Raw genomic sequence first — 27588 nt, 5'->3', positions numbered from 1 at the left:
TGTTTTATGGAACCAACAAAAGCATGTCAAGTATTTAATGCCATTAGATGCTTACTAAAAAAGGTGCCTATTCAACTACAAAGAACATGGTTTAAGTCAAACATTTTGTATTCATGAGGACAGCAAATGTGTGTGGTGTTAAAGTGATTTAGTTCAATTGACTGTTGGCTGGATGACTGAGCAAGAATATTGAGGCATTTAACAATGTTGATGGTATTCAGGACAAACATTTATCCTCTAGAGAGCCGAATTTGATCAGGATGATCAAATGCAACTCCAGTTTCTCAATTATTTATGATTTGAGACCCCAGTGCTATTCATCACAGCTGGTTTTGACACCATTTAATTATTCAAAATAATCAGCTACACCTCTGTAAACTTGATCTGACTTAAAATGGGCTTTGCTGCATCAAAATCATGCTTCTTAACAAATCCTGGGCATCTGTACCCTATTTCTGTCCTAAAAAAATATACTGCAGCTAAAAGCTTTAATCGCCTACACTGAACTTTATAGCTTAAATAGTATTAGCTGATACTTCTGGGAGTGGAATGGGGAGGGCAGGCAGGAAGGTGAAATGACTGTTGTCATTTCACAATCTATTCAGGTTTGAAAGGTTTAAAATCAGAGCTGTTCAGAATAGGAAGAAAATGCTTTCTTCTAAAAAGAAGAGCAATGCAGCAACGTAAAGGGGAGAATAAGAAAACAGAAAAAGCTCACCAATATTACTGTAACCTTATAATTAGGTGAAAATTTGAAGTATTTTAAGAGTATTATTCCTTTTGGGTAACTGCTAAAAGGGAAAACTCGTAATAGGCTACATAAGAAGCTATTTTGACTATTTTATAATCAGATAGTAACAGGCTTTATAAGAAAGGATAGAAAAAGATTTTGTGTAATTAAAAACAAAATTTTATTATGGTAAGAGAGTGAAGGTAATCCCAGTCTCAGATTTCCAGAACCATTTACCTGGAATAATGATAGCTAGCATTTACTAGTTAGCACTGTGCATGGATCATTCTATTTCCTGAGGTAGGTGCTATCTTATTGTCCCCATTTTACTGATGACAAAACTACCCATGAGAAAACTGAGGCTGTGGGTGGCTACATTTTGAAATGGCAGCAGCTGGGTTTAAGACCAGGGTATCTGACTTGAACTCACATGGTTCACCTTGACACCATCCAGACTCTCATTAAAGTAGTGTCCTGGGCCACAGTGGCTCACATCTATAATCCCAATACTTTGGGAGACCAAGGCGGCAGGATCACTTGAGACCAGGAGTTCCCAACCAGCCTGGACAACACAGCAAGACTCCGTCTCTACAAAAAAAAAATTATTCTAATTAGCCAGGTGTGGTGACACACAACTGTGGTCCTAGCTCTTCAGAGGCTGAGGCAGGAGGATCATTTGAGCCCAGGATGTTGAGGCTGCAGTGAGCTATGACTGCACCACTGCACCCCAGCCTGAGCGACAAAGCAAGACCCTGTCTCAGGAAAAAAAACACCAAAAAGCCAAAGTAATGTCCTGTAATGAGCCAAGGTCAGAAGGAGAAATAAGCAAGCTTGCAAGTGACTAGCACTGATCGTGCCGCAGTGCCTTAACAATACAAAAAGGTGGGGAGAGCAGCCAAATTACGAACCGCCCCCAAACTAGGAGTATTAGCTGCCCATTACATGATCTTTATGGTCTCAAGCCTTCTAAGATAGCTGAGAGTGTGACTTATAAAAATCTTATCCAACATGTAGGCCTAAAATTAGTCTTAAAATGATGAGAAATACAATTGAAAAGTTAACAACTAGACATTAAGGGGAGCTAAAACAACCCATCTAACAGTGACTGATGATGATCTACCATTCTCTGGACATAATATAAGATACAAATATGAATTAGAGTCCTTGCCCTCAAAGAGTTCAATCTGGTATTGGAGGAGGCCAGAGTGTACACAACCAAAACAGAAACAGGACAAAGCAAAATAAGTGCTATTGTACAGGCATAAAGTTCTGAAGAAGTGCAAAGGAGAAAGGCACCCATGTATTTTCATGGGAGATTTCAGCAAAAATTCTCTCCCATCATGTTTAAACATCTCAAAAGTAAAAAGTTGGTGAATAACTATCGTAGTTTCAGAACTTTACTGCTTGGCGAATGAGAAAAACAATTCACTGGTAATTTTGCCTCTTTGTCTAGAAGTGTTGCTGTAATGTAAGCCAGCTTTTTGTTCTTATCAGATAAATTCTAGAGACCGTGAAAAGTGGCATCATACAGCATTTGCAGTCACTAGAAACAACGTCAGTCCTTTTCTTGTGATAGCGCTGGATGACACCATTCCCTTGGCTACCTGAGCTAACTTCAACCTCACTGTCCTTCCCAGGGAGTTGTTTCCCAGAGTAGTATTAAAAGATTGACAGACTCTTCCTCAGCCCCCACAAACATAATGCAGAAGGCTTCCAAAAGACCAGTGCCAGCATGCTGTTTCAAAAGGAAGGCACTCCAAAGCTCCATGAGTCAGAAGAATTAACAGGCAGGGACTGGGAGAATCAGAAGTCTAAAGGAGTGCAGGATGAGGCCAAAGGTCCACAGCCTCTTGACAAGATCCTTTGGGGGACTGCCTCTATTACAGTTAACCAGTTGTGCTAAATTTAGGCTGGTTGTTCATCTTAAATCAAAAGAACAAAGCTTTGTCCACCTGAGCCCATGCTCTGAGGGACCAGTGGCCACAATCACTTTAGGTAATGAAGTGAGATGTCCAGGGCTGCTGATGACATATAATAGGGAAGTCTCTGGTCAGAGGTGTAATGCTGCACCGACTGCTGCCTGCAAGAGGTCAGAAAATGAGCCTGTAGGCAGGGCTGTCCAATCTTTTGGCTTCCCTGGGCCACATTGTAAGAAGAAATGTCTTGGGCCACACATAAAATACAGTAATGACAGTTGATGAGCTAAAAAAAAATGCAACAAACAAAACTCAATGTTTTAAGAAAGTTTACAAATTTGTGTTGGGCTGCTTTCAAAGCCATCCTGGGCCACATTTGGCCCATGGGCCATGGGTTGGATAAGCTTGTGTAGAGTTAGTTTCCTGAGCCTTTTTGACAAAAATGCCAGTTTGGGTCTTAAATATCTTAAGAAAAACATTTTTAAACAGTTATGAGATCTCACACTTGTTTAAGATTTTGGTGAAGAGGGAGATAAAAGGGAGATAGCCAGATTTCATGAAAAATAATTCTTATGTTAGAGACCAGCTACAGGATAATAATGCTGTGTTATACTCTCCAAAGATGGGTTAGTTTTCTGGGGGGCAAATGCAGTCATTTTAGATAAAGATACATGGATTTGGATAGAGGAAGAGAACAGGCATTCTTACTGAGGTAAATGGCAATAAAGCAAAGAGCAGGAAATCAAATGGTCTTTTCAGAGGGTATGGAGTTAATATTGTCTGAGATTGGGAAGGGAGGGGAAGATAAGATGGGACCTTGAAAGCCTGGCTAAGGGAATGTGGAATCTCTCCACACATTTCTGAGGAAGGGAATAATAAAGTCAGCACAGCGTTTGAAGAAAATCAGTCTGGCAGCAAGTTATACCCTGAGCAGAAGACAGTAGGGGCTGAAAGTTGCAGTGTAACCAGCACCTGTCAAAGGCCAGTTCTGTGTCCGACACTGTACATGCACTGGGTCACTACCATGACCTAAACCCATCAGTCTTCTGCAGAACAGTCTCTTTACCACAATTGTAGGCTGCCTGAACTCAGGCACTAAGAATGTTACCCCTACTTGGTCTAATACTTGGTAACCAGATCCAAATAATTTATTCTCAGCTACCTTTTTGGAACTGAGAAATCTGAAGGATTTCTAGATGTTTTATTGCATTATTTTTTTGAATTGAGCCACAGTATAGTAGGTAGGTCTTTAAGTGCTCTTTAAACAGCCTCTTGCATCAATGACTCTAGGTAGGAAGTGATTTAGCCTACGTCACCTCCCTAAAATTCTCAGTATATCAAATTTTAGGGTTTGTTCAGTCTTTGATATTTTGCTTTATTTTAAACCTGTTTTCTGTTGGCCTTCTCCTATGCTTATGTGCCTGTAAAGATTCAAACTGTTCTTTTTGAGAATTCTAGCTTTGTTATATAGAGAGTAAAATATAAACAAGCTTAAACTATCAGAGTTCTGAATAGGTAAATTTACAATGCCTACTCCATTGACCAGTGTCTCTTTAAAGGGTTTTTAACACCTATTAAAATCATGTTAATGTTGAAATGGCAGTTCTGATGGAGAAAAGCCACTCCAGGATCAGATGACATTATCAGCATCTAAATGAGCCAGGCAGTACTGCAAGGAATTACAAATGACATTATTATCTACATGACAAAATTAGAAGACCTCAGGCAAACCCCATGGGTTCTAATAAAATTAAGATTTGACAATATTTATTACGATTTTTTGTTTCTGTCATTCATATAATTGGAAAAGTGAAATAGAGGCAACAGATCAGATAAGGAGTTTTAGATAACAAAAAGTTTGATTGGCCATATTGAATGGCAGCTTTAAACAATACTGACAGCTGCTCCCAAGCAGTCTTGGTCAATTGCATTACATTAGAAAAGAGGCTCCAACTTCAGTCCATACCTAGGGTGGTCAGATCTATACAACAGGAAAAAAAACATCAATAAACAAAGTAAATCTCAGACTAAGGTACTAAAAGCCACAATCTCTCAGCATAAGATAGCTGAACAACTCAACCCTGAAGAAGTACATGCCAAAGGTGTGACCTTCAAAACCTGAAAACAAAAGAATAACTTGTTTCAAATCCATTTTCAAAAGTTGTCTGCCCTTGAAACTCTTCAAAAGAGCATGCCTCAGGTCTTATAAAGCAGTTTCAAAAGGCAGGTCCCCCCAATATTCTAAGTTTGGCTGGCATTGCTCATGTTCTTATGTAGACTGATTTGTGATCACACTTCATTATATCATTTTAGGGAAGAGCCAAAGGATGGCCTTAAAGCTCCTTAAACCAATGTTTTCCAAACCATAGGTTATAAACTATGTTAGAACAGAAAATATTGGAGTTTAGTAAGAGTAAGGAATGGGTAGAAACTGTCATGAAACACTTTCCCCAAAAGGTGGATTGAATTAATGCCTGTGGGGCTTTTTTTTTTTTTTTTAAATGGACCGCTGGGAAGGACTATAATTATGGAAACTTCAATTTACAGTGTCCAACAATTGGAAAGTCATTGAATACTGTTTCTTTCAACAGATAGAAACTCTTTGCTTTTATACCTTAAATTCTTTGAGTACAGTAACTTCATCCTTCTAGAGAAGAAGTGTACTTCTCCCTGGGCCGTACTTTGTGAAAATAAAAGACAACCCAGTTCATTGTTTTCATTATGTTTAATGTAAATACTATGGAAAACATCCATAATTGCTAGGCAACTCCTTTGTGAAAAAAAGTCTGCATGCTTCTAAACTCTGCTACATCTGTTCTGTGTAAAACATTTCTCCTGATAATGTTGTGTTACTTTGTTCAGGCTCCTTGTAGCAGCTGTGCACTGCTAATGACTTCCCTTATTAGTTAGCTCCAGTACTTTCTTGGGTTTGAAGCATATAGTATAGAAAAATTTGGCTTTTCTGCAACGTTGTATTAGGCTAATAGATGATGTTTATATCCACGGCCAAGGTAGGATAACAGCATTATTTCTGCTACTGCTATTTTTCCAAAGAAGGATAACTTTTAAAATATTAGAGTTCACAAATAATTTGTCAAAACTGTATATATGAGATATAACCATTAGTTGGGCTATTATTAGGGTTATTTCAGCACTGAGTCTTTAAAGTCAATGCACCCTCACAATGATAAAATGAGGCTGTAAGGCCTCTAAGCATATTGCAAATCATGGTAGAGATTATACTTCTTAGAAATTCCCTTTCTTCCTTTAAGACGCCGGTAAATTTTTTCACCTGTCTAAAGCCTTTTTAAGACTCCGGTAAATTTTTTCACCTGTCTAAAGCCTTCCTCTGTTCTGTGCTTCCATCAGAGCTTTATCAGACCTCTTTTCTGTTCATCATGGTTGACTATTTTTTTTTTTGAATATTTTTCTCACCCACAGACTGTGATGTATTCAAAAAGAGATATTGTTTAACATCCCAGGGACTAGGTCAAAATCGAGAATAAAGTAGATGATTGATGAAATGGTAAAGAATGAAATCTTTATACCTTCACATTTTTCATAAACTTGTTATAAATATATCAATAATTATATCCAAAGTTTGGATTGGGGAGGTAATGGTGGCTGTGGCTAGGGAGTAAGTAAACACTTTATGCCTTTAAATGTATATGGTGTTCCTTTGTTTCTAACCTGTGTCTATAATCATGCTGTTTTCTTCACTAGGAGGTCCAGCGCTGTACTGCTGATATGAACATCACTGCAGAACATTCCAATCATCCAGAAAACAAGCACAAAAACAGATACATCAACATTTTAGCATGTGAGTAATAAACTTTAAACTATCTTCAACTGCAAGGAAATTACATTTTCATGCTGGGTATAAGCTGAAAGCCAAGCAATCAGAAGCAGAATGCCAAGAAAGAATGATACTTGCAAGCTAACCTCTCATTAGCCCATCTTCAACAGTGTAGAAGTAGGGACATTTTCTTCCCCCTTAGCCTTTCATTAGGCTGTCAGAGCTCAGAGAGCTTAATGAGGTGACTGAAAGAAAATGTTTGGAGCTTCACTATTTTCACATAAAGTGATGTCATATCAGATGTTGGGAGCCAAAATTTGAATGTCACTTGGTTATACTGACATTGTTTTTAACCTGTAAGGGCCAAATTTCCCCCATACACACACACTTAAAAGACCAGTGTGATAGTAAGGGGCCAAATATTTTAATATGAATGAAAATATTGGGAATTGAATCAAGCAAGCTGAATTTCAAAGCATTCTTTCAAAAACTACATAATTGGTTTGTACCTTAAATGATGAGCCTCCAGGCCTGTTGGTCCATATGCTTACCCCTATCTATCACATTTCCATGGTCAGGAATATTCTGTAGGGTAGGGACTCAAACAAATGGACATTCTTCATACAGAGCCTCAAGGAAAACCCTTGGAGCACAAGCTACTTCTATGGCTAGAAGACCACATTTCATAGACATGTGGGGCTTGGCTCACTGGCATATAATATATGCTTTGATACTAAGGGTAGGGGCATAGATATTTATAGTTAACATATATTATGGTAAGGACTACATTACATAGAATTGTATATAATAGTGCATTTAAATTGGACCACTTAAAATTTGAACACTACTGTATAATGTTTTCTTAAAGTTTTAGTGAAATATAATTCACATACCATATGAAATTTGCCCATTTAAGGCCGGGCACAGTGGCTCGCGCCTGTTTAATCCCAGCACTTTCGGAGGCCGAGGCAGGTGGACCACTTGAGGCCAGGAGTGCAAGACCAGCCTGGCCAACATGGCGAAACCTTGTCTCTACAAAAAATACTAAAGTTGGCTGGGCACAGTGGCTCACGCCTGTAATCCCAGCACTTTGGGAGGCCGAGGCGGGCGGATCACGAGGTCAAGAGATCGAGACCATCCTGGCTAACACGGTGAAACCCTGTCTCTACTAAAAATACAAAAAATTAGCCAGGCGTGATGGCAGGCGCCTGTAGTCCCAGCTACTCGGGAGGCTGAGGCAGGAGAATGACGTGAACCCAGGAGGCGGAGCTTCCAGTAAGCCGAGATGGTACCACTGCACTCCAGCCTGGGCGACAGAGCGAGACTCTGTCTGGGAAAAAAAAAAAAAAAAAATACTAAAGTTAATGCGGTGTGGTGGCATGCGCCTGTGGTCCCAGCTACTGGAGAGGCACAAGAACAGAAGAATCACTTGAGCCCAGGAGGTAGAGGTTGCTGTGAGCCAAGACTGTGCCACTGCACTCCAGCCTGGGGAACAGAGCAAGACCTTGTCTCCAAAAAAAGAAAAAAAATTACCTAAAGAATACAACTCAGTGAGGTTTTAGTATATTCATTCACAGAGTTGTATGATCATCACCACAATCTAATTTTAGAACATTTTTTGCACCTCAGCAAGAAACCTGTTAGCAGGCACTCCCAGTTCTTCCTTCTCTCCAGCACTTAAAAACCCTATATCTACTTTCTGTCTCTATGGTTTTGCATATTCTGGACATTTCATATAAATAGATTCATAGTATATGTGACCTTTTGTGTCTGGCTTCTTTAATTTAGCACAATGATTTCAACATTCATCCATGTTGTACCATATATCAGTACTTCATTCCCTTTTATGGCTGAATACTACTCTAATGTGTGGATATACAGGATTTTGTCTATTCATCATTTGATGGACATTTGTTTCTTTTCCACTTCTCAGCTAGTATGAATGATACTGCTATGAACATTCATGTACAAGTCTTTATGTAGACAGATATTTTCGGTTCTTTTTGGTGTATACCTAGGAGTACAATTGCTAGATTATATGATAATTCTATATTAAAAATTTTGAGGAACTATCAAACTCTTTTCCAAAGTGGCTATTCATTTTACATTCCCACCAACAATATATAAAGGGTCCAATGTTTCCACATCCTCACCAACTTTTACTATTTAAAAAAAAAAAAAAAATAGCCTTCCTAACGGGTATGAAGTGGTGTCCTATTATCGTTTCGATTTGCATCTCCCCAGTTATTAGTGATGTTGAGCATCTTTTCATGCTTATTGGTCATTTGTATAACTTGTTTGGAGAAATGTCTAATCAGATCCTGTACCATTTTTTAACTGGCTTACTTTTGTCTTTCGTTGAGTTGTAAGAGTTCTTTACATATTCTGGATACAGATCATTTATTGAATATACAGTTTGCAACTATTTTCTCATTCTGTGCATTGTCTTTGCACTTTCTTAATGTGAGTTCTCTAAAATTGTTCCTCTTTTTCAAGATTGTTTTGGCTATTCTTTCCACAATTGTTTCTGAATTGTACTATTGTGCTGCTTTTGTTAAATTTATTCCTAAGTATTTTATTCCATTTGATGCTAATGTAAATGAAATTGTTTACTTAGTTTTATTTTTGGATTGCTCATTGCTAGTGTATATAAATACAATTGTAGGTTGTATCCTACAACCTTGCTGAATCCATCTTTTCTAGTAGTTATTTTTGGTTGATTCCTTGAATTTCTATATACACGATGTCCTCTATAAACAAAGGTAGTTTTGCTTCTAAATAAAATGTTACAAAAACTCCAGCTTACTTTTGAATAGGATTGTTTGTTCTACTTTTCTGAAAAAAATGAACTGGTTTAAAAAGGCAGGGGGAGAACAAGGAAGAAAGTCAAACCTCTCCCCAGTCTTTGGATTGACATTGGCAGTATTTGTTGGCCAACTCAATCAAGGCTCACCACTGCTGTGACTATGAGGATTTGTCTATCCGGATATACCTCCTTTCTAACCAGAGAAATCAGGCAAGGATATATACACATCTGTGCCTTATACATACATACACACACACACACCATTCTCTCCACCACAGTATCCTTTACTTCTAATGGCAAACATTACTTACTGCCTTGGTAAAAGTTATTGTGGCAGAAAAGGAGGAGAAAATCAAAGCAACTAATGTGTGATGTGCCCAAAGGTCATGGTGTTTTGCTAGAAAACCATCATCTCTGGTTAAATGTGAACTGCACTTCCACAACTTCATTTGTGATTTTACTTTCACAATTTCAAATTAGATGTAATTTTATTTTTAAACATTCAGGGAGTTAGGTTTTGGTGTTCTCTTGGCCACTCCGATTCTGGGCACATTGCCTGCCTTCATCTACCCCTATATTAATGCCTTTACATAGCTAAGAATAGCATAGAAATACAATAGAAACAAGTAAAATCAGACTGTGAATGAGCCAGAAACATGATGTATGAAAAATCTTCTCTCAGATTCATCACAACTTTCAAGGTATATGTGGATATCACCAAATCACCTCCCAAATTGATCTATTAATGTCTTATTTGTCAGTCTAAGAAACAACAATATACAGTTAATGGCTACTAAGGCATAACAGTTTGGATCCAGATGCCTTAGGAGAAGTTTTTCCTTTAGGGCCTGTTTATATCAAGCAATACCTGTTTCATGTCAATTCTAAACTGAAAGTTTGTCAGAACAACAAAAGCAGTTCACAGTTCCAAAAACATAGAGGGCTCTCAAAAACTGCTTAAGATATTCTGAGGTCAGTAATGCCTATGCTGATCCACTCATTGGACTTCTTTTTCAACTAGACTTTTATGATAATGACTATAAACAGAAACATAAATTGGGTTTCGCCCATTCTTTTTCTACCTAGGGAAAATAAAATTATGACCTCAGCTTCCTTCTACTTCTTTTGCTATCCTAAAAAAAGCAAGCTCACTCTGTTGGGCAACTAGATACACATACCATGCATCACCCCCCTACCAACTTTTGTTCATTAACTGAGGTTGAGTGGATCCTAAAATCTGAACATTAACTTCAGATTCCTATAATGAGATTACTCTTAACAAAAGCTCTGGTTTCCTCAATTACTTAGGTTCTGTTAGGGTAGCAGGGAATCCAAGTGAATTAGCAATGGAATTGCCTGAAACTATTAATACATGTTTTGGACTTGACAGATCAGTCACCCTTTTATATTTGTATTAACGGGGAGGGAACACGGGCATAGGGCATAATCAAAGCCCTTTGAACTTAGCTTTAAGATACAGAACAAGCAAATACCTTTGAACTTGGCTTTAAAATACAGAATAAGGAAATTTTGGAGGACTACAATTTGTAATGGTTTTACGTGAGTTTGCATCCTAAGAGCAGGAGATGTAGGAGTGGCTCTATATTTTGGGATGGGTTTGCTCTGTTTAGGTTCTGCCAAAAGTTTTCTCAGACTACCTTGGGAGATATCATGTTACCTGACTGCCTTGTGTTGTGCTTCAGAATGGTACTAGTTTCTGAATTACACATTTTATTTCTGCTTTTTTTTCTTATCTTCTATAGATGATCACAGTAGGGTGAAGTTAAGACCTTTACCAGGAAAAGACTCTAAGCACAGCGACTACATTAATGCAAACTATGTTGATGTAAGTCAGAACTGTTATTATAAACCTGTTTCTGGAAATTGAAGACTGCAGCACAAACTGTTTAATGTATTTTAATACTGCACAGAGGTTTCACTAAAAACAAAGCCCATTCCATATGGAAAGCATTTGAATTATTTACTGGTCCTCTGTGATATCGCTTTCATCTTACTTTGTGCTGTGTCACTTTGAAGGGTTACAACAAAGCAAAAGCGTACATTGCCACCCAAGGACCTCTGAAGTCTACATTTGAAGATTTCTGGAGGATGATTTGGGAACAAAACACTGGAATCATTGTGATGATTACGAACCTTGTGGAAAAAGGAAGAGTAAGAGCCTCTTGACTCACTACCTTAATAATGCACCTTCATTCAAAAAATACTTGTGGAATACTTGCTTTAGGGTAGGAACTTGGTATAAAGAGCTACGGAAATTAAAAGTGTTCTTTCTGCTCTACTTCGCTTATGATTCGGTAGGAAAGAGAGCTTAAGGCATTATGAGAGTAAATGTGATGATAGAGATGAGTGGAATGCTGCAAAATGAATCAATGTATCCTCTGTACATTCCTTTGTACAGAGATTTTTTAAAGGAGCTAATACTTGAGATGAACAAGGATTAGGAGGAATTACACAGGCTAAAAAGAGAAGGAAAGGGTGTTCTAAGTACAGGGGACAGACAGAACAGTAAACAAGGAAGTTGAAAGAAACATGGTGTAAACAAGGAACTACTAATAGTTAAGATTGGCAGAAGCAAAAATTGCCTAAACAGTTTGACCATCATTAAGGACCTTTTTAAAAAATGATTAATGCTGTAGAATTTATTGGATTATGAGTTTACATTAGATGATGCTAATTTAGGCTGGAATAAAAGCTACACTTCAAGGAATCACCACACTGGGTTGACAGGTGCAGCCAACCACTATGGCACATGATTACCTATGTAACAAACCCGCAAATCTTGCACATGTACCCCAAAACTAAAAATTAAAAATTAAAAACAAAAAAATAAATAAATAAAAGAAGCTACGCTTCAGGTTCCCCGCTCAAAATCACCACTGCTTCATGTTGTGGAGTCCCTGTTTTATTTTTGGTGATCCAAGTTACAACTAGAAGAGTCTCACAGTCAGAAGAGAACATTCCATGAATCCAACCCAGCCTTCCAAATGATACTTAAGCTCCCTTTATAACAAACCCTACCCACATTTCTTACAGGTCAGACATAGAGGTTTCTTTCTTGGTCCTTTTTAAAAATGCATTATATATTGAAAGGTGATCATAAATAGTACGCCCATTTCTCACATGGTCTTACACAAACTTATCCCAAGCCATCAGCCTTGTCAGAGGTCACACCTGCCTTTAAGCAGTTCAACTCATGTATTCCTTTTTCAGTCAAATGGCAATCTCACCTGTGTTTTAACATTGTCATTTGAAATTACATTATCAACAGAATTGTGACATAGATTGCAGTTATACTTTACAACTTTTTTCTTTCTGCAGCGAAAATGTGATCAGTATTGGCCAACAGAGAATAGTGAGGAGTATGGAAACATTATTGTCACGCTGAAGAGCACAAAAGTACATGCCTGCTACACTGTTCGTCGTTTTTCAGTCAGAAATACAAAAGTGAAAAAGGTATGGAATGAATTGGGTAGGCTGCCAGGACATCTCCTTTTTATGCTTGTATGAAAATTACTGTACAACCAAGGCCAAATCTCATAACCAACTTTGTTTCTAAAAAGTATTTTTAAAACATTTTTTCATCACTCTTTTGATTGACATCAGTGTATGGTGTGAAAGGTATTGGCAAAGCGTATAATAGAATTTAACTGGCCTGATTGAGCTCTTTAATCTCTGCATGAACAGCCTTCATTTTTTAAAAAATCATCCTCCTAGGTTTTGGTAATACTCAGCATATATGGCAGCATCTGTTTGATTTAGCTTTTTTATTCCAATTTTCTGACAGATATAAAGAATTGTTTCCCAAAGTGTGTTCCAAGGAATACTTGTCCTGTAAGATTCTTGTAAACAGCAGATTCTGCTGTTGAAGAATGGGAAATGAATGCTACATAATATATATCTCCCCACCATTTTAGAAATTTACAGTGAACATAAGTGACCAGAGCACTGGTGTTAACAATAATACCCTTTTCTGTAGAACTACCAATACCCTGAGAATCACATTTTGTGGAAATACTGTTTTCAGGTTATCTGTTTCTTTTTCAAAATCCACTGTCACAACAAATACTCTAGGATCAATCATCACAGCAGTACAGCAATCCCCCTTAATTGTGGAAGGTATGTTTCAAGCCCCCCCCCCCCCGTGGATGCTTGAAACCTCAGGTAGTACTGAAGCCTATTTATACAATGTATTTTCCTATACATACATATCTATGATAAAATTTAATTTATAAATTAGGCACAGCAAGAGATTAACAATACTGAAATAGAACAATAATAATATTCTGTAATAAAGTTATATGAATATATACTGTTTCTCTTAAAATACTGTAATATTTTTGGACTGTGGTTGACCTCAGGAATGTGAAACTGCATCTAAGGAGGAACTACTGTATTAAGAACTATAAATAGATGCTCATTAAAAATGTAGTTACTCCGCAGAACGTAGGTATGGCAGTTGTTTGCAGCAATGGGATAATTTTTTTTTTCTTGGTATCTTGGACATTTTGGAAAATGTGATAAAACTGTAGCCTCCTTGCTCCATTTATATTTACACTTACTCACATTTTTATATAAAATTTCAGTGGCTCCAAAGCCCATCTGTGATCCCAGGTTAACAGTCCTTTCTATGTATGTTTATTTCCCAAAATGGCAGAAATAACATGAATATCAGTAGCATAGCAATACATCTGTATTCTCTATTATGAAATAGAGCTGCTGGCTGGCTCAAGATGATCAATAACAGCATAAAACTTACAAAGCCCAACTGATGGGAATATTTCAGGTATTTAAACAGGGCCCACTTACTCTTGTTTTAGAAACAGCTTAAGTCAGAGGAAGAAGTCAAATAGGAACTTTAGGTGTTTTACAAACTAACAGGAAAAAGTAGCAAAATGAGAGTTAACAGAAGAATTAAATTAAAGCCATCATGGGCCTTTGTACAATAGCACAGGACCAGACACCCTTCAAGCTTCAGTGTGGATTAATGACCCTGAGTCATCCAAAATTTAGAAATTATAGAGGTAATCATATAGCAAGTAATCTATTTGGGGAAATATTTCATCTAAAGTAGTTAAAATGTAAAAAGTTCAGACAAAGGAAAACTACTCTGAAAAAGTCATTTATGAAAGTGACACATAAAGGAGACATTGCCTCTGACTCTAAAGACAGAAGTATTTGACACTTAAAATCTTCCCATCACTTCCTGGATCGTTTACAGCAGCAATCAGCACTCTGGCTTCTAAATGTCCAGCCTGGACAGTGGAGAAGGAATCGAAATCATAGCCCACAGAGACATGAAAGCAAAGTACTAAGATCTGAACTTGGGGGCAGAAAGTCAGGAAATGGAGGCCTTGCAGGAAAATTAAAAGTGCTTTGGATAGTTCCAAATCCAAAAAAACCTGATACTAAATACTAAATGTTCATTCTTAGTACAATCTTAAACAGTCTTCTCTTCTAAGTGATAGTGACACTTCATATCCAGCTTGGTAAAGTCTCCACTTAATGGCATGAAAGTTGGCTACAAGAGGGAATAAACTAGCCTGGGAACAGTGATTAGGGTGAATGTGATCAGTGGTCATGTGTCCTGACACCCTTACATTATTTTTTTCCAGAATGTCCACCCCTCACCTTAAAGACATCTTTTTTCACTTTTCTCATAGGGTCAGAAGGGAAATCCCAAGGGTCGTCAGAATGAAAGGGTAGTGATCCAGTATCACTATACGCAGTGGCCTGACATGGGAGTTCCCGAGTATGCCCTTCCAGTACTGACTTTCGTGAGGAGATCCTCAGCAGCTCGGATGCCAGAAATGGGCCCTGTGTTGGTGCACTGCAGGTAGGGCCTGGGATTCAACATGTGAAATAGATGGGGCAGGGGACTTAGGCCTCAGTGACCTTGGACCACAATGACTGCTACTGCTTTCACTTAGAAGCTGAATCTTCCACTGGAAACTGGGATGGATAAGACCTGCCATAGTCTTAAAGAGGCTGTATTCCTGTAACATTAAGAAATCATCTGCTGCTTCTGTGATTTTTTAAAAACTAGATCAATCTCTAGTTTTTATAAAATCATCTTATTAATAATATCAGCCAGGCGTGGAGGCCAACACCTGTAATTCCAGCACTTTGGGAGGCTGAGGTGGGAGGATCACTTGAGCCCAGGAATTTGAGACCAGCCTGGGCAACAAAGTGAGACCCCGTTTTTACAAAAAATAAAAATAAAAAAATTAGCCAGCATGGTGGCACATGCCTGTGGTCCCAGCTACATGGGAGGCTGAGACAGAAGGATCCCTTGAGCCCAGTAGGTCAAGGCTGCAGTGAGCTGTGTTCATGTAACTGCACTCCAGCCTGGGTGATAAGAGCAAGACCCTGACCCCCCCCCCCAAAAAAAAAATTACAAAATCCCCGTTGTTTATAGGAAAATTGTAGCCTGATCCTAATAAAAATAATTACCTTAAGGACAAGAACTTTCCACACTACAATAGACACTGTGTTTTTGTAAATGGCTTTTCTGAAAGGTTCTTCTAAATAACAATATTTATAGTATATATGAAAAGATTTCATTTTTAAATTTTTAGTTTATATGTTCCATATAAAATACCTTTTCAAAAGCACTGGGAAATCCTTGTATAAAGCTTGTTTTCTGTCAGCTACACTAAATGACTTTAGTTGGTTGTTTAAAAATACTTTATTTCACTTGCAAATGCATTCTTGCCTCTTTTTTGTTTGTTTTAAACTTTGGTACTCAAATAGATTTACGCTTGTTCTGTGATTTACGTTGCAATGCTAAGTGAATAACATGTCAACTATACTAGGTTATCTAAGTGGGGTTTAGGCTGGGCATGGTGGCTCACACCTGTAATCCCAGCAGTTTGGGAGGCCAAAGTGGGCGGATCACCTGAGGTTAGGCGTTCGATACCAGCCTGGCCAACATGGTGAAACCTCTACTAAAGATAACAAATTAGTCGGGTGTAGTGGTACACATCTGTAATCCCAGCTACTCGGGAGGCTGAGGCTCAAGAATTGCTCAAGAATTGAACTGCGAGGCGGAGGTTGCAGTGAACCGAGATTGCACCACTGCACTCCAGCCTGGGCAACAGAGTGAGACTCTGTCTCCAAAAAATAATAAAATAAATGGGGTTTAGATGGTAATTTTTTGAATCCAAAGTTAACAGTATGATAAAACAAAAGTGCCAGTTGAGTGTCTTCATTTCTTACAGCGCTGGTGTGGGCAGAACAGGCACCTATATTGTAATAGACAGCATGCTGCAACAGATAAAAGACAAAAGCACAGTTAACGTCCTGGGATTCCTGAAGCATATCAGGACACAGCGTAACTACCTCGTCCAGACTGAGGTAAGGAGTAGCTGCCAACGTCCTCATGAGATTCGGGCAAATGCTGTAACTGAAATTTGTTAAATGATAGTGAAGAGACAGATTCATTCTTTTAGAGCTTGCAGTAATTTACAGGTTTGTATTAAAAGACATTCTGACCATGATACTATTCTATGGATCATAGTTTTCCATTTCTGTATGGATCTTAACGTTGGGATTCCTAAATAACTACACAAGTACTTACGAAACAGATACAGTTGTCTCAAGAGCTGTGTTAGATGGTAGGGGAAGTTAAACATGTTGTCTGGCCTGAGAAATACATAGGAGAGGATGGTTCTAAAACCCTTCATTGAACAGAATTTCTTGATTGCTTATTGAGTTGAAGCAATAAGCACAGTATAGAATACCGTGATCCAGGCACAGTATAGAATACAGAGCTAAACTTAACACAGTCTCTACTGTAAAGTAAGTTTGGATTGATACAGTGAGTATTGGAGCAAATCACCTAGCTATAAGTGCTTGAAGGAATTCACTGGGAGGTCCCTGGTAGGGGCAGAATTAAACAAAGGTACACTTCATGAATGACTGGCTAACCCTTAACTCTCCCTCAGTGACTACCATGTATTGTACCTCTTAGGAGCAGTACATTTTCATCCATGATGCCTTGTTGGAAGCCATTCTTGGAAAGGAGACTGAAGTATCTTCAAATCAGCTGCACAGCTATGTTAACAGTATCCTTATACCAGGAGTAGGAGGAAAGACACGACTGGAAAAGCAATTCAAGGTAGTGCTTTGAATAAGTTTCTTTGGCATAAAGCAAGAAAATGTTTTAAATGCCTTGAGTTTGGGGGTTATGTCTTCTTTGCATTAATCTATACACTGAAATGGATTACTGTTTGTATTCCTTGTACTCCTTCAATGTGATGCAAAAGAAAATACGATTTTGACCATGTATGAATTGTTGGTGTTCAAGTAGATATACAGTGTTGTGTTTTCTTCTGAGCAATTTATTACTTTATCTGAACGTAAACATCAGCCCCTGGCCATAATGACATAGTACTTTAGAGTCACTCATTTAGTCCAAAAAATATCCTCTGTATTTTTTCTGAACTAATCTATCTTAATTATTAAGAATGATTACTTATAGACATATTGTCCTAAAAATATGCCTATTTCAAAAACTATTTCAGAAGATAATTTAGAAATTTCAAAAGAATTACTAAACAATACTAGAGAAAAGTTAACTTTTCCTAAATGGTTGTTCTTTTTCTTTGATAGGGACATGAAGAAGCTTAAAAGCGGTTAAGGTTTATATGGAATTGACTGAAGTGAAGGTGAAAAAGAGAGATTATAAGGACTGTTAAAATAATTAAGGCTCAGTCATCTGATAACAAATCAAAATTGCTTCTAACTTTGAAACATTGCCTCTCCAGTTACCAAGTGCTTTCCTATTTATCTTTGTCTTTTAAATTCTGTTTTGCACATTGTTTTGTATGTAAATAGTTTCTTCCTTTGTATCAAGATTCAAAGAATGAGATGAATCTACAGTTTTAGTTTTCGTGGTAAAACTTTACATAGACCCTGAAACTTTCATCTGAATCTCAGCTGAAGAAATGAGACTGCCAAGCAAATTATACCAAGTGATATGAAATGAAAAATAGTTTAATTTCACTGAGTTCAATCATAAAAGTAATTTAAAATTTTTAGCTCCCGATTAACATTCTAACTACTATAAAACCATAAGGTAATTAATAATGAGGACACAGTGTATCATTTTAAATGTTTAACATGAATTCTTACAAAATATTAAGTACCAACATTTCTTAAATTCTGCCTTTTTCATTTCTTCAATTTTTTTTTATACATACTTTAAAACTTCATTTAAGAAATGCAGCTGGGCGTGGTGGCTCACACCTGTAATCCCAGCACTTTGGGAGGCTGAGGTGGGCGGATCACGAGGTCAGGAGATTGAGACCATCTTGGCTAACATGGTGAAACTCCGTCTCTACTAAAAATATAAAAAATTAGCTGGGCGTGGTGGCAGGCACCTGTAGTCCCAGCTACTCGGGAGGCTGAGGCAGGAGAACGGCGTGAACCTGGTAGGCAGAGCTTGCAGTGAGCCAAGATCATGATACTGCACTCCAGCCTGGGTGACAGAGCGAGACTCCATCTTAAAAAAAAAAAAAAAGAAATGTGACCAGGTAGTTGGTTCTTTTACAGGCACTAACCATTTTAGAGCTCAAGATGAAGAAGAAAAGAATCAAATTTGAAAATGAAAATTATATCCAGGGACCATGAGTTTTACTAGAGCATCTGGAGGAGAACACTGATCTCATGTACTCCATTAAGATGGATGCCAGCCCCCCAAAAAATAGGATTGACAAAATGGTTCAACCAAGCTACATAAACAGGAATAATAACCAAACTACTGGGCTGGTTACTTATAACAGCCTCAGAACAATGTTAATTCAGTTCAACAGAAATGCAATGAGAACTGGTTAAGTACTCCTTTATCTTCAGGAAACATGATTAGCTCGTAATAAATAGCATTAGGCAATCTTTTTTAATGTAGACTCACTTGGGTCTTTTATGCCAGTGAGGAGTCACAGAAAAATATTCACAGCAGCAGTGACATCACATAACAGAAGAATCCACATAGTTCTATAAATATCTATTGCACACAGTACCTATTTAGGGCCTGATAGTAGAAACAAGAAAGATATAATCAAGGTCACTGAGAGAAGTACCACTAGGAAAGCACAAGAGTGTTCTCTGGGGCTGGGCATGGTAGATTACACCTGTACTCCCAGAGCAGCCTGGGCAACACAGGAAGAGCCCAATTCTATAAGCAGTTTTAAAAATTAGCTGGTTGTGCTGATGCACCTGTGGTCCTAGCTACTCAGGAAGCTGAGGTGGGAGGATCACAGTTACAGTGAGCTACGATCATGCCACTGTACTCCAGCCTGGGCAAGAAAGCAAGACCCTGTGTCTTAAAAGATTCTTTGTGGCACAAAAATGGTCTTCTTTATCAGTAATCTGATTGGGATTTTTGCCAAAGCATCAAGCAAATGCTATCAATTGTATCTTTGAATGAAGACTAAAATGTTTTTTCTTTTTCAGTTGGTCACACAATGTAATGCAAAATATGTGGAATGTTTTAGTGCTCAGAAAGAGTGTAACAAAGAAAAGAACAGAAACTCTTCAGTTGTGCCATGTAAGCCTTTAAAATCAGTTTGTTAGTGATCTTTTATACTGGATTGTATGTTATGTACAGAGACAGCCACTACTCTGATGCTATTGTGATAGCACCCTTCAGTTGTACTGTACGTGGCCATATGGTAGAAGGTTTTGAAAATGAAATGTCCTTTTAGTAACCTCATTAATATATGACTTTATCCCAGCCTCTTACCTGGTACTACCAAAAGGGAAAATGTTATGCTTATTCAACTAAGGTAGTTTAATGATACTGGGAGAGGTGGCTATCAGTGTCAGCAAGTTGCTGCATCTATCTGACATAGAATACAGCTTCATTTCACCTTGGAATGTAAGAATTGGGTCACTTCTACAATATTATAACATAAAAAATAATAAAGCTGTAATTGCTATGGCATTAATATTCCTTTAAAACTTAGAATCTTGGATTAATCTGTACAACTAGAACCACATTATTCAGTTACTGTGGCTATTGAGATCAAGGCACTGTTGACTGGTGGTGACCTTTGTATAAATAACTAATGACATAGCAGAGGACGCTGTCTGCGTGCCGTAGACACAGACATGGGTGATCATTGGGGAGATTTATCTCTAATGAACATCGTGGGCAGAAAGACATGGAGAAAGGGGTTGGTAAAAGGGCAGAGTATATGTTGGTATAATTGTAGGAATAACAAATTAGAGTCAAAAGTTATCTAAAACCCTATGTCATGTCCATATAAAGTATTCTGTTACTGATCTGCTGTAAAACTCTCTCCCACAGTAAAACTGTATTCCTACAATGCCTGGGTCCTTCTGGGTATGTGCAGCAAAATTTCATTTTACATTCTGCCTCAGCTGATAACACTTTAGCTTGTTTAAAAATATAGATAAGTCTTAGAAAGGGAAGCCAGGAGGATATGTTATTCATCAAGCAAATCTCAGAAAGAGCTGTTGGTTCTGTGTGTATAATAAGGCAAATGTGGTGTTTTTGTTTTTTCCATATGATAGCTGAGCGTGCTCGAGTGGGTCTTGCACCATTGCCTGGAATGAAAGGAACAGATTACATTAATGCTTCTTATATCATGGTGAGAGTCAACAGTTAATTATAAATAAAGTCAATTAAACTGAAAGGTGTTAAAGAGCAGATACCACCTGTGTGACTGATGTCATTTTTGAAATAACTTCTCAATGTGTAATATGAAAAGTAGAGAGATTTCTGTATCTAGAAACTTTTTGAGGATACAAAAATGCTTAAATTAAGCATTATGCTTCTTCAGGAATTAATTTTACTGTTAATTTCACACATCTAGTCTTTGAATAAATGTTGAAATTTCTGTTAAGTGAAAACAGCAGGGGTAACTAGAAGTGAACTGCACATGGAGAGAAAATTGTCTGCACAATGCTAGCAGAATTACATCTAAAAATTAGCCAAATGTACTGAATGCCTTTCTCAATTATTTTAGTGTAGTCAAAACAATGCTATCTTATTTCACGAATATATTTTACTACCACAAAGTTAGAATAAAACATTCATATTCACTGATTTTTTTTTGTCTTCCCAACTGAAGGGCTATTATAGGAGCAATGAATTTATTATAACTCAGCATCCTCTGCCACATACTACGAAAGATTTCTGGCGAATGATTTGGGATCATAACGCACAGATCATTGTCATGCTGCCAGACAACCAGAGCTTGGTAAGTAAAGCACATCTGCTATATATTAATGAGCCCATGAGGCTACAAGCATAAATTACTCTGATACTTCGCCATAGGGCTATAGTAACCATATATGCTAGGGAGGTAATTTAAAATTTTTAAATTCTCATCTTGAAGTCTATAGAGATTCCTTTCATAGTCTCACAATACTGTCCCTATCAGTATCCCATTACTTGATTCTCTGATGCTATTGATATCACCCTTCAAGTATACTGTCTGTGGCGGTGTGGTAGAAGGTTTTGAAAATGTTTTTAGTAACCTCATTAATGTATGACTACACTAACCTCTTACCTGCTGTATGTCACTTTTGAAAAGTAAATAATTGTAGCTTACAGGTACTGAGTATGTAACTGTGTTTACATGTATTAACTTGTTTAATCCTCAACAATTTTAAGACATAGATACTATTATTATCTCACATAATAGCTGAGAAAACTGAGGGAACAAACTTGCTCAAGAGCACACACAAGTAACTGGAGTCAGGATTTCAACCTGAGTCATCTGTCTCCAGAGACCATGGTTATAATCATTTTACTGTATATCCTACCCCAAAATATTGTATCAGCAGTACTAATAATGTATCTTTTTTTCCCATTCTATAGGCAAGTCAGATCTACTGCAGGGATAGGCTATTTTGTTCCAACTTTAAGTCTTTAAGACTAAGCTGCTACCACTTTCCCCTCCCATAGTCCTTCTCTATTTCAGTCTGTAAACTATACAGAAGGGTGAGCAAGTTTGTAAAACAGACTTAAATGTTTCTGCTTTGATCTTGTGGATACTTAAGTTTCAGAATTAGCTGGGTCTACAAAAGTTACTATGTGTGAACCCATAATGTAAAAACAGAAAACATTGAGGATCTGCCTTTATGATAGTCAGATTAATGAGTTTTTTAATCAAAGATGAACAGCATGTGACTGAACCCCCAGTCTTGGTGACATGCATTTGACTGTGTGCCCAGTCAGTAGGAACTTCTTCACTTTGTCGCATTTTGCTCCAGCTTCAGGATACCAAAACTGCTTCTGTATGATGGAATGGCAACAAAGTTGAGAATCTTAAACTAAAAGCTGGAGTGTAAATTTTCAAATTAGCTGGCAATAGGGTCTATTCTGTTTGGCATGTGGAAATTGGAGGCACTTAGGGTTGTTAAAACGTTCATTTGTTGGATGAATCAGTATTTTGTTATTGTCACTTAACAGAGGGCAATCACCATAAAGCATCTACTCAGCAGCTCATTTGTATGGGGAGGCTGGGAGAAGACTGGACCAAATAAGTGGATACATGTTCTGCAGACACTGAGGATATAGGAACATGCCATCTCAGTGTCTCTCTGAGGCCTCGGAAGGCTAGATTAGAATCATATACAACTGACCTCTCAGTTCTGAGATGGAGAGTTTCATCATTGCACAGTTTTTCCTAAAGATTGATATCTCTGAGTTCTTTTTGTTTGTTGTATTATTACTGCTATACCTTTACCAGGTCATAATTCTGTAAGGAGCCCAAAAGTCACTGCTTTCCAACTCACAAAGTACTTACAAAGTACAAAGATGCCCAGATGTCTTTGACCTAGAAATATAGTTGTAAGCAAAACAGTCATGAGACCAGTGTGCCTGCTAAATTAAGAAGTAGCATTTATTTTTCTTAGACTTTCAAGTTGAAACATTTTTCTACCTTTCTTCTACCATAACTCAAAATCCCTTTGGTAGCCTTTAAGCTAGTTAATTTACTATTCATGTTATTATCATCGTATTTCTTTAAGTAGTTTTTATTCCCACTTTCCAGATATGGAAATTAAGGTTCAGATTAATTTACCCAGGATCACATCCACTAATAAATCCTGTGCTTAATCTGTGCATATTTGTTACATTTAGATGCCCTGTTCATTACCTTATGTCTTTAATATCAGTGTCCTTGGACAAAACCTGTTAAAACCCACGACAGTTACAGACTTCTTTTGTATAGACTAAACCCAGTTGCTAATCTGTTTCCCCTTATGCTGAGCTTTAAAAATAAAAATGTACTTGGCAATAAGCTATATTGAAACTTGAAAGGGTGATAAGTCTTATTGGACTGTTGGCTCATTTCTAATGCAACAATGTAAGATTAAACAAAGCCTTCTTTGTTTTGAACATTATTCAGAATTATTTCTGACTTCAATGATAGTAGCTAGGCATCTTCAGGAAAATGCCCCATAGGAACCTATATACTACAGGAAAACTACAGTTTGCCATTTGAGCTGATTAGGATACGTGGTGTACATCATAATCATATTTCTCACAGTCTCCAACCTATGCAACAATTAACTTTCTCTTAGGCACCCATAATTTTTAGGGATAGAATTCAAGTACCAAGCCTGCATATCTATTTTTAATCTTAAAATGGATGAACATTTAAAGCTTGCCTGATTCAAGGCTGAAAGACTTTCTATGTTATCCCCTCTTGAAATATAACATTGACAGATTTACTTTTCTTTTAAAACTGCCTTGTACATACAGCCAACCTACTTACTCACACACAATGTTCCAAAAAAGTTCTATCCCTTGCCATTTATTAGCAGTGTGATTTTAGATAATTTACGGACCCTCTCCCCAAAGCCTTGTGTCTTCATCTGTAAAGACAGATGATAAAAAATCTCCTCAGTGTTAATATACAAAATTTGTACAGAACTCATACAACTCAGTAGTAGAATCATGAAATACCTGATTTAAAAATGGGCAAAAGACCTGAATAGACATTTCTCCAAAGAAGACCTAAATATGGTTCCAACTGATATATGAAAAGGTGCTCAACCTCATTAACTTTCAGGGAAATGCAAATCAAAATACCTCACACCCACTAGGATAGTTATTTAAAAAATCAAAAGATACCAAATGCTGGTGAGGGTAACAAAGAAAAGAAAACTCTCACACACTGTTGATGGGAATGTAGATTGGTAGAGCCATGATGGAAAAGTGTCTGGAGGTTTCTAAATAAGTTAAAAATAGAACTACCATAAGATCCAGCAGTCTTTCTTGTGGGCATGTACGCAAAGGAGGTGAAATGAACACCTTCTAAAGATATTTGCACTCCCCTGTTCACTGCAGCCTTATTAGCAATTGCCAAGCTATGGAAACAACCTAAGTTTCCATCAACAGATAAATGGATAAAGAAATTGTGGGGTAGGGAGGAAATGGGAAGATGTAAAATAAATCAAGAGGATACAAAACAACAGATGAAGAAGAACAAGTTTAGAGATCTCATGTCCAACATGAGGACTACAGGTAACAAAACTGCACTGTATTTGGGAATCATGCCAATATTGAGTACATTTTAGCTGTTCCTGCCACAAAAACGAAAGTGAGATGATGGGTATGTTAATTTGCTCCTAACTATAGTAACCTTTTTACTATCTGTATGTATCCGACATCATACTAAAAATATACAAGAAAACTTACAATGTTTATGAAAGTCCTTTGCAAAATGCAGTTCAACTACAGAATTATTAACATAATCCATAGGAAATAATTAGCATGTCTTGATTGCTTAAGCAATTGTGAAATAACAAAATTAATTGACCTGGATCCTGCTTCCTTTTTTGCTATGTCAATATTACAGAATACTTTTCAACTGTAGTAAGTCCCCCATAGTGGGAGTGTTTCAGGTTGCTACACTAATAGGTGAGAGGTGCTAGAAAATGATTATCAAAATATATTTTACAATAGAATAGCCATTCAACTTGGTATAATTAGATGGGAATATATAACTCTATGAATTCAGTTTAAAAGATGGCTTGAGAGGTATGGGAAATGACAAAATCAGTATGCAAGAAATAAAAAAACAAATGCTTGACAGAACCGCAGAGGCTTTTTTGTTTGTTTTTGTTTCCCAAAGGCAGAAGATGAGTTTGTGTACTGGCCAAGTCGAGAAGAATCCATGAACTGTGAGGCCTTTACCGTCACCCTTATCAGCAAAGACAGACTGTGCCTCTCTAATGAAGAACAAATTATCATCCATGACTTTATCCTTGAAGCTACACAGGTAACCTAAACCTCAGTTCCTCACTAATAGCCATACCTGGGCCCTGGATCATCATTCTAAGTAATAATGAAATAATTTACCACCCTGAAGCCAGGCTCAGGCATTTAAGTAAGACTTAATTTTAAATATTTACATTTTCCTTTTTTCTTCCTTCAAATATTTGCTTTTTCCAGCTGGCTAGATGAAATGTAACAGTTCCTCCGATTCAGCATGCATACAAATAGGTCTGTTGACCTAATTATAAAAACAATATACTAGAGCTCAATATTTTCTTTGCCATCAGAAATGTAAGCTTTGCAATGTGTTGCAGAGATGATAATACTAAGTTTTTTTAAGTAAACATTTTACTGCCTTCTTGTGGGATAAGGTTGGGGGGGCTCCTATACTAGTAATTTAAAGGATGAGCCCCTTCCTTGTTTTCCTTTAATGTTATAAATAAGAAAATAGAGTAGCATATAAGGTCTTATTGTCACTTGAAATTTTTGACTAAGCCAAATGAAATTGTTTCACTAGCATGACCTACTTGGTTGGTTGTTTTGAGACAGGGTCTCACTCACAGTGGCATCATCAAAGCTCAATGTAACCCCAAACTCCTGGGCTTACGTGATCCTTTCACATCAGCCTCCCGAATAGCAAAGACTAAGGCACATGCCACATGACTAGTTTTTTTTATTTTAACTTTTTAAAGACAGGTCTCCCTGTGTTGCCCAGGTAGGTCTTGAACTCCTGGCCACCTTGGCCTCCCAAACTGCTGAATTACAGGCATGAACCACTATGCCTAGCCATGCTTTTTTTTTTTTTTTTTTTTTAAAAAGCAAGCAAACTTTCCTGGTATTTTTCTTCTTTCCAACTGTGGTTTGGTCAACACAACATTGTTGAGAGTTACCTATAACACATGCTTTCTCAGGAGCAAGTTCTAGTCATTAGATTGTAGATATGTGAAATAAAGGAAGGGATGTGACTCATGTTGTATTGGTTACAGGATGACTATGTCTTAGAAGTTCGGCACTTTCAGTGTCCCAAATGGCCTAACCCAGATGCCCCCATAAGTAGTACCTTTGAACTTATCAACGTCATCAAGGAAGAGGCCTTAACAAGGGATGGTCCCACCATTGTTCATGATGAGTATGTATCTGTTTCTTAATTTTAAAATGTAGACAGCTTTTTTTGTTTAAGTTCTTGTTGAAAGCAGTAGAAAAGGAAGCCAGAATTTTAAAACCTATCTATCACCTCAGCTTGTGACAACTCCGTTATTTCTAACATGGACATGTACAAAGTGTTGTTGCTCTGTTTACATTTTAATATGTCAAACTCTTCCAAGACTCCCAGATTCTTCTAGAGTATATGGTCGAGAAAGGGGAAAGTATTATATCTTAGCCTACAGAAGTAGACCTGCATGCATTTAGAGGTTTTATGTGTTAGTAACAAATGAGTAAATTAATAACTGTTTACATTAATTAAATAATTTTTAAACATCCTTACACTGAATTTCACACACTTGTTAGGGAAATAACCTTTTAAAATATGACTTAGTTGATGAGTAGAGATAAAACTACTAGTATTAATGATAATATTTAAAGTTCATCATGTGTTTTAAAGTCTACAGTACTGTCTTTTGGGATTTAAAGATAAGGAATATGAATTCTCAAAGAGAAAAATAACTTGCACCTGGTCTCAGAGCTTCTAAGTGTCAGAATGGTATCCCAGCCCAGCACCTTTCCACTTTAATAAGAAGGAAAGGGTCATAGATATATCTTATTGTTTATGGATATTTGGAGCCAAACTTCATGGCCTGTAAGTCGGTTGTATAATTGGGTCATTTCAGATCTCACAAACCTTTAGCCAATATTATACATTCCCATTTTTATTTTAGTTCCAAGGTAGCTCTTGGTCGGCAGCATCCATTATGTTCATTAAATTACCAACTAGCATAAAGTATTAATAAATTTGAAAGTGAAGCTTATTGTGAAGGCTTTTTTTCCTTGCATTAATGCTGTAACATGAAGTACACAAGGACTCAGCACCTTCATTCACCTCAAATCACAGTACTCTCCTACTTG

General features: G+C 37.3%; 1 protein-coding gene across 2 annotated transcripts in view; it reads left to right on the top strand.

Moving 5' to 3' along the window:
- Positions 1-27588, top strand: part of PTPRG (protein tyrosine phosphatase receptor type G) — a 743582-nt gene that overhangs the window by 702302 nt on the left and 13692 nt on the right. For both annotated transcript variants that reach the window (XM_023200598.2, XM_023200591.2), the window contains 12 exons: positions 6370-6466; positions 11012-11094; positions 11286-11420; positions 12588-12722; positions 14930-15102; positions 16487-16622; positions 17239-17385; positions 19722-19815; positions 20805-20881; positions 21365-21493; positions 25382-25528; positions 26511-26653. In XM_023200598.2, coding sequence (XP_023056366.1) covers positions 6370-6466; positions 11012-11094; positions 11286-11420; positions 12588-12722; positions 14930-15102; positions 16487-16622; positions 17239-17385; positions 19722-19815; positions 20805-20881; positions 21365-21493; positions 25382-25528; positions 26511-26653 — 1496 coding nt within the window. The remainder of the gene's footprint in view (positions 1-6369; positions 6467-11011; positions 11095-11285; positions 11421-12587; positions 12723-14929; positions 15103-16486; positions 16623-17238; positions 17386-19721; positions 19816-20804; positions 20882-21364; positions 21494-25381; positions 25529-26510; positions 26654-27588) is intronic.

This window comes from Piliocolobus tephrosceles, chromosome 2 (genome assembly GCF_002776525.5).
Source record: "Piliocolobus tephrosceles isolate RC106 chromosome 2, ASM277652v3, whole genome shotgun sequence".
In the NCBI taxonomy this organism is placed as follows: Eukaryota; Metazoa; Chordata; class Mammalia; order Primates; family Cercopithecidae; genus Piliocolobus; species Piliocolobus tephrosceles.
This window is presented reverse-complemented; position numbering and strand designations above follow the sequence as displayed.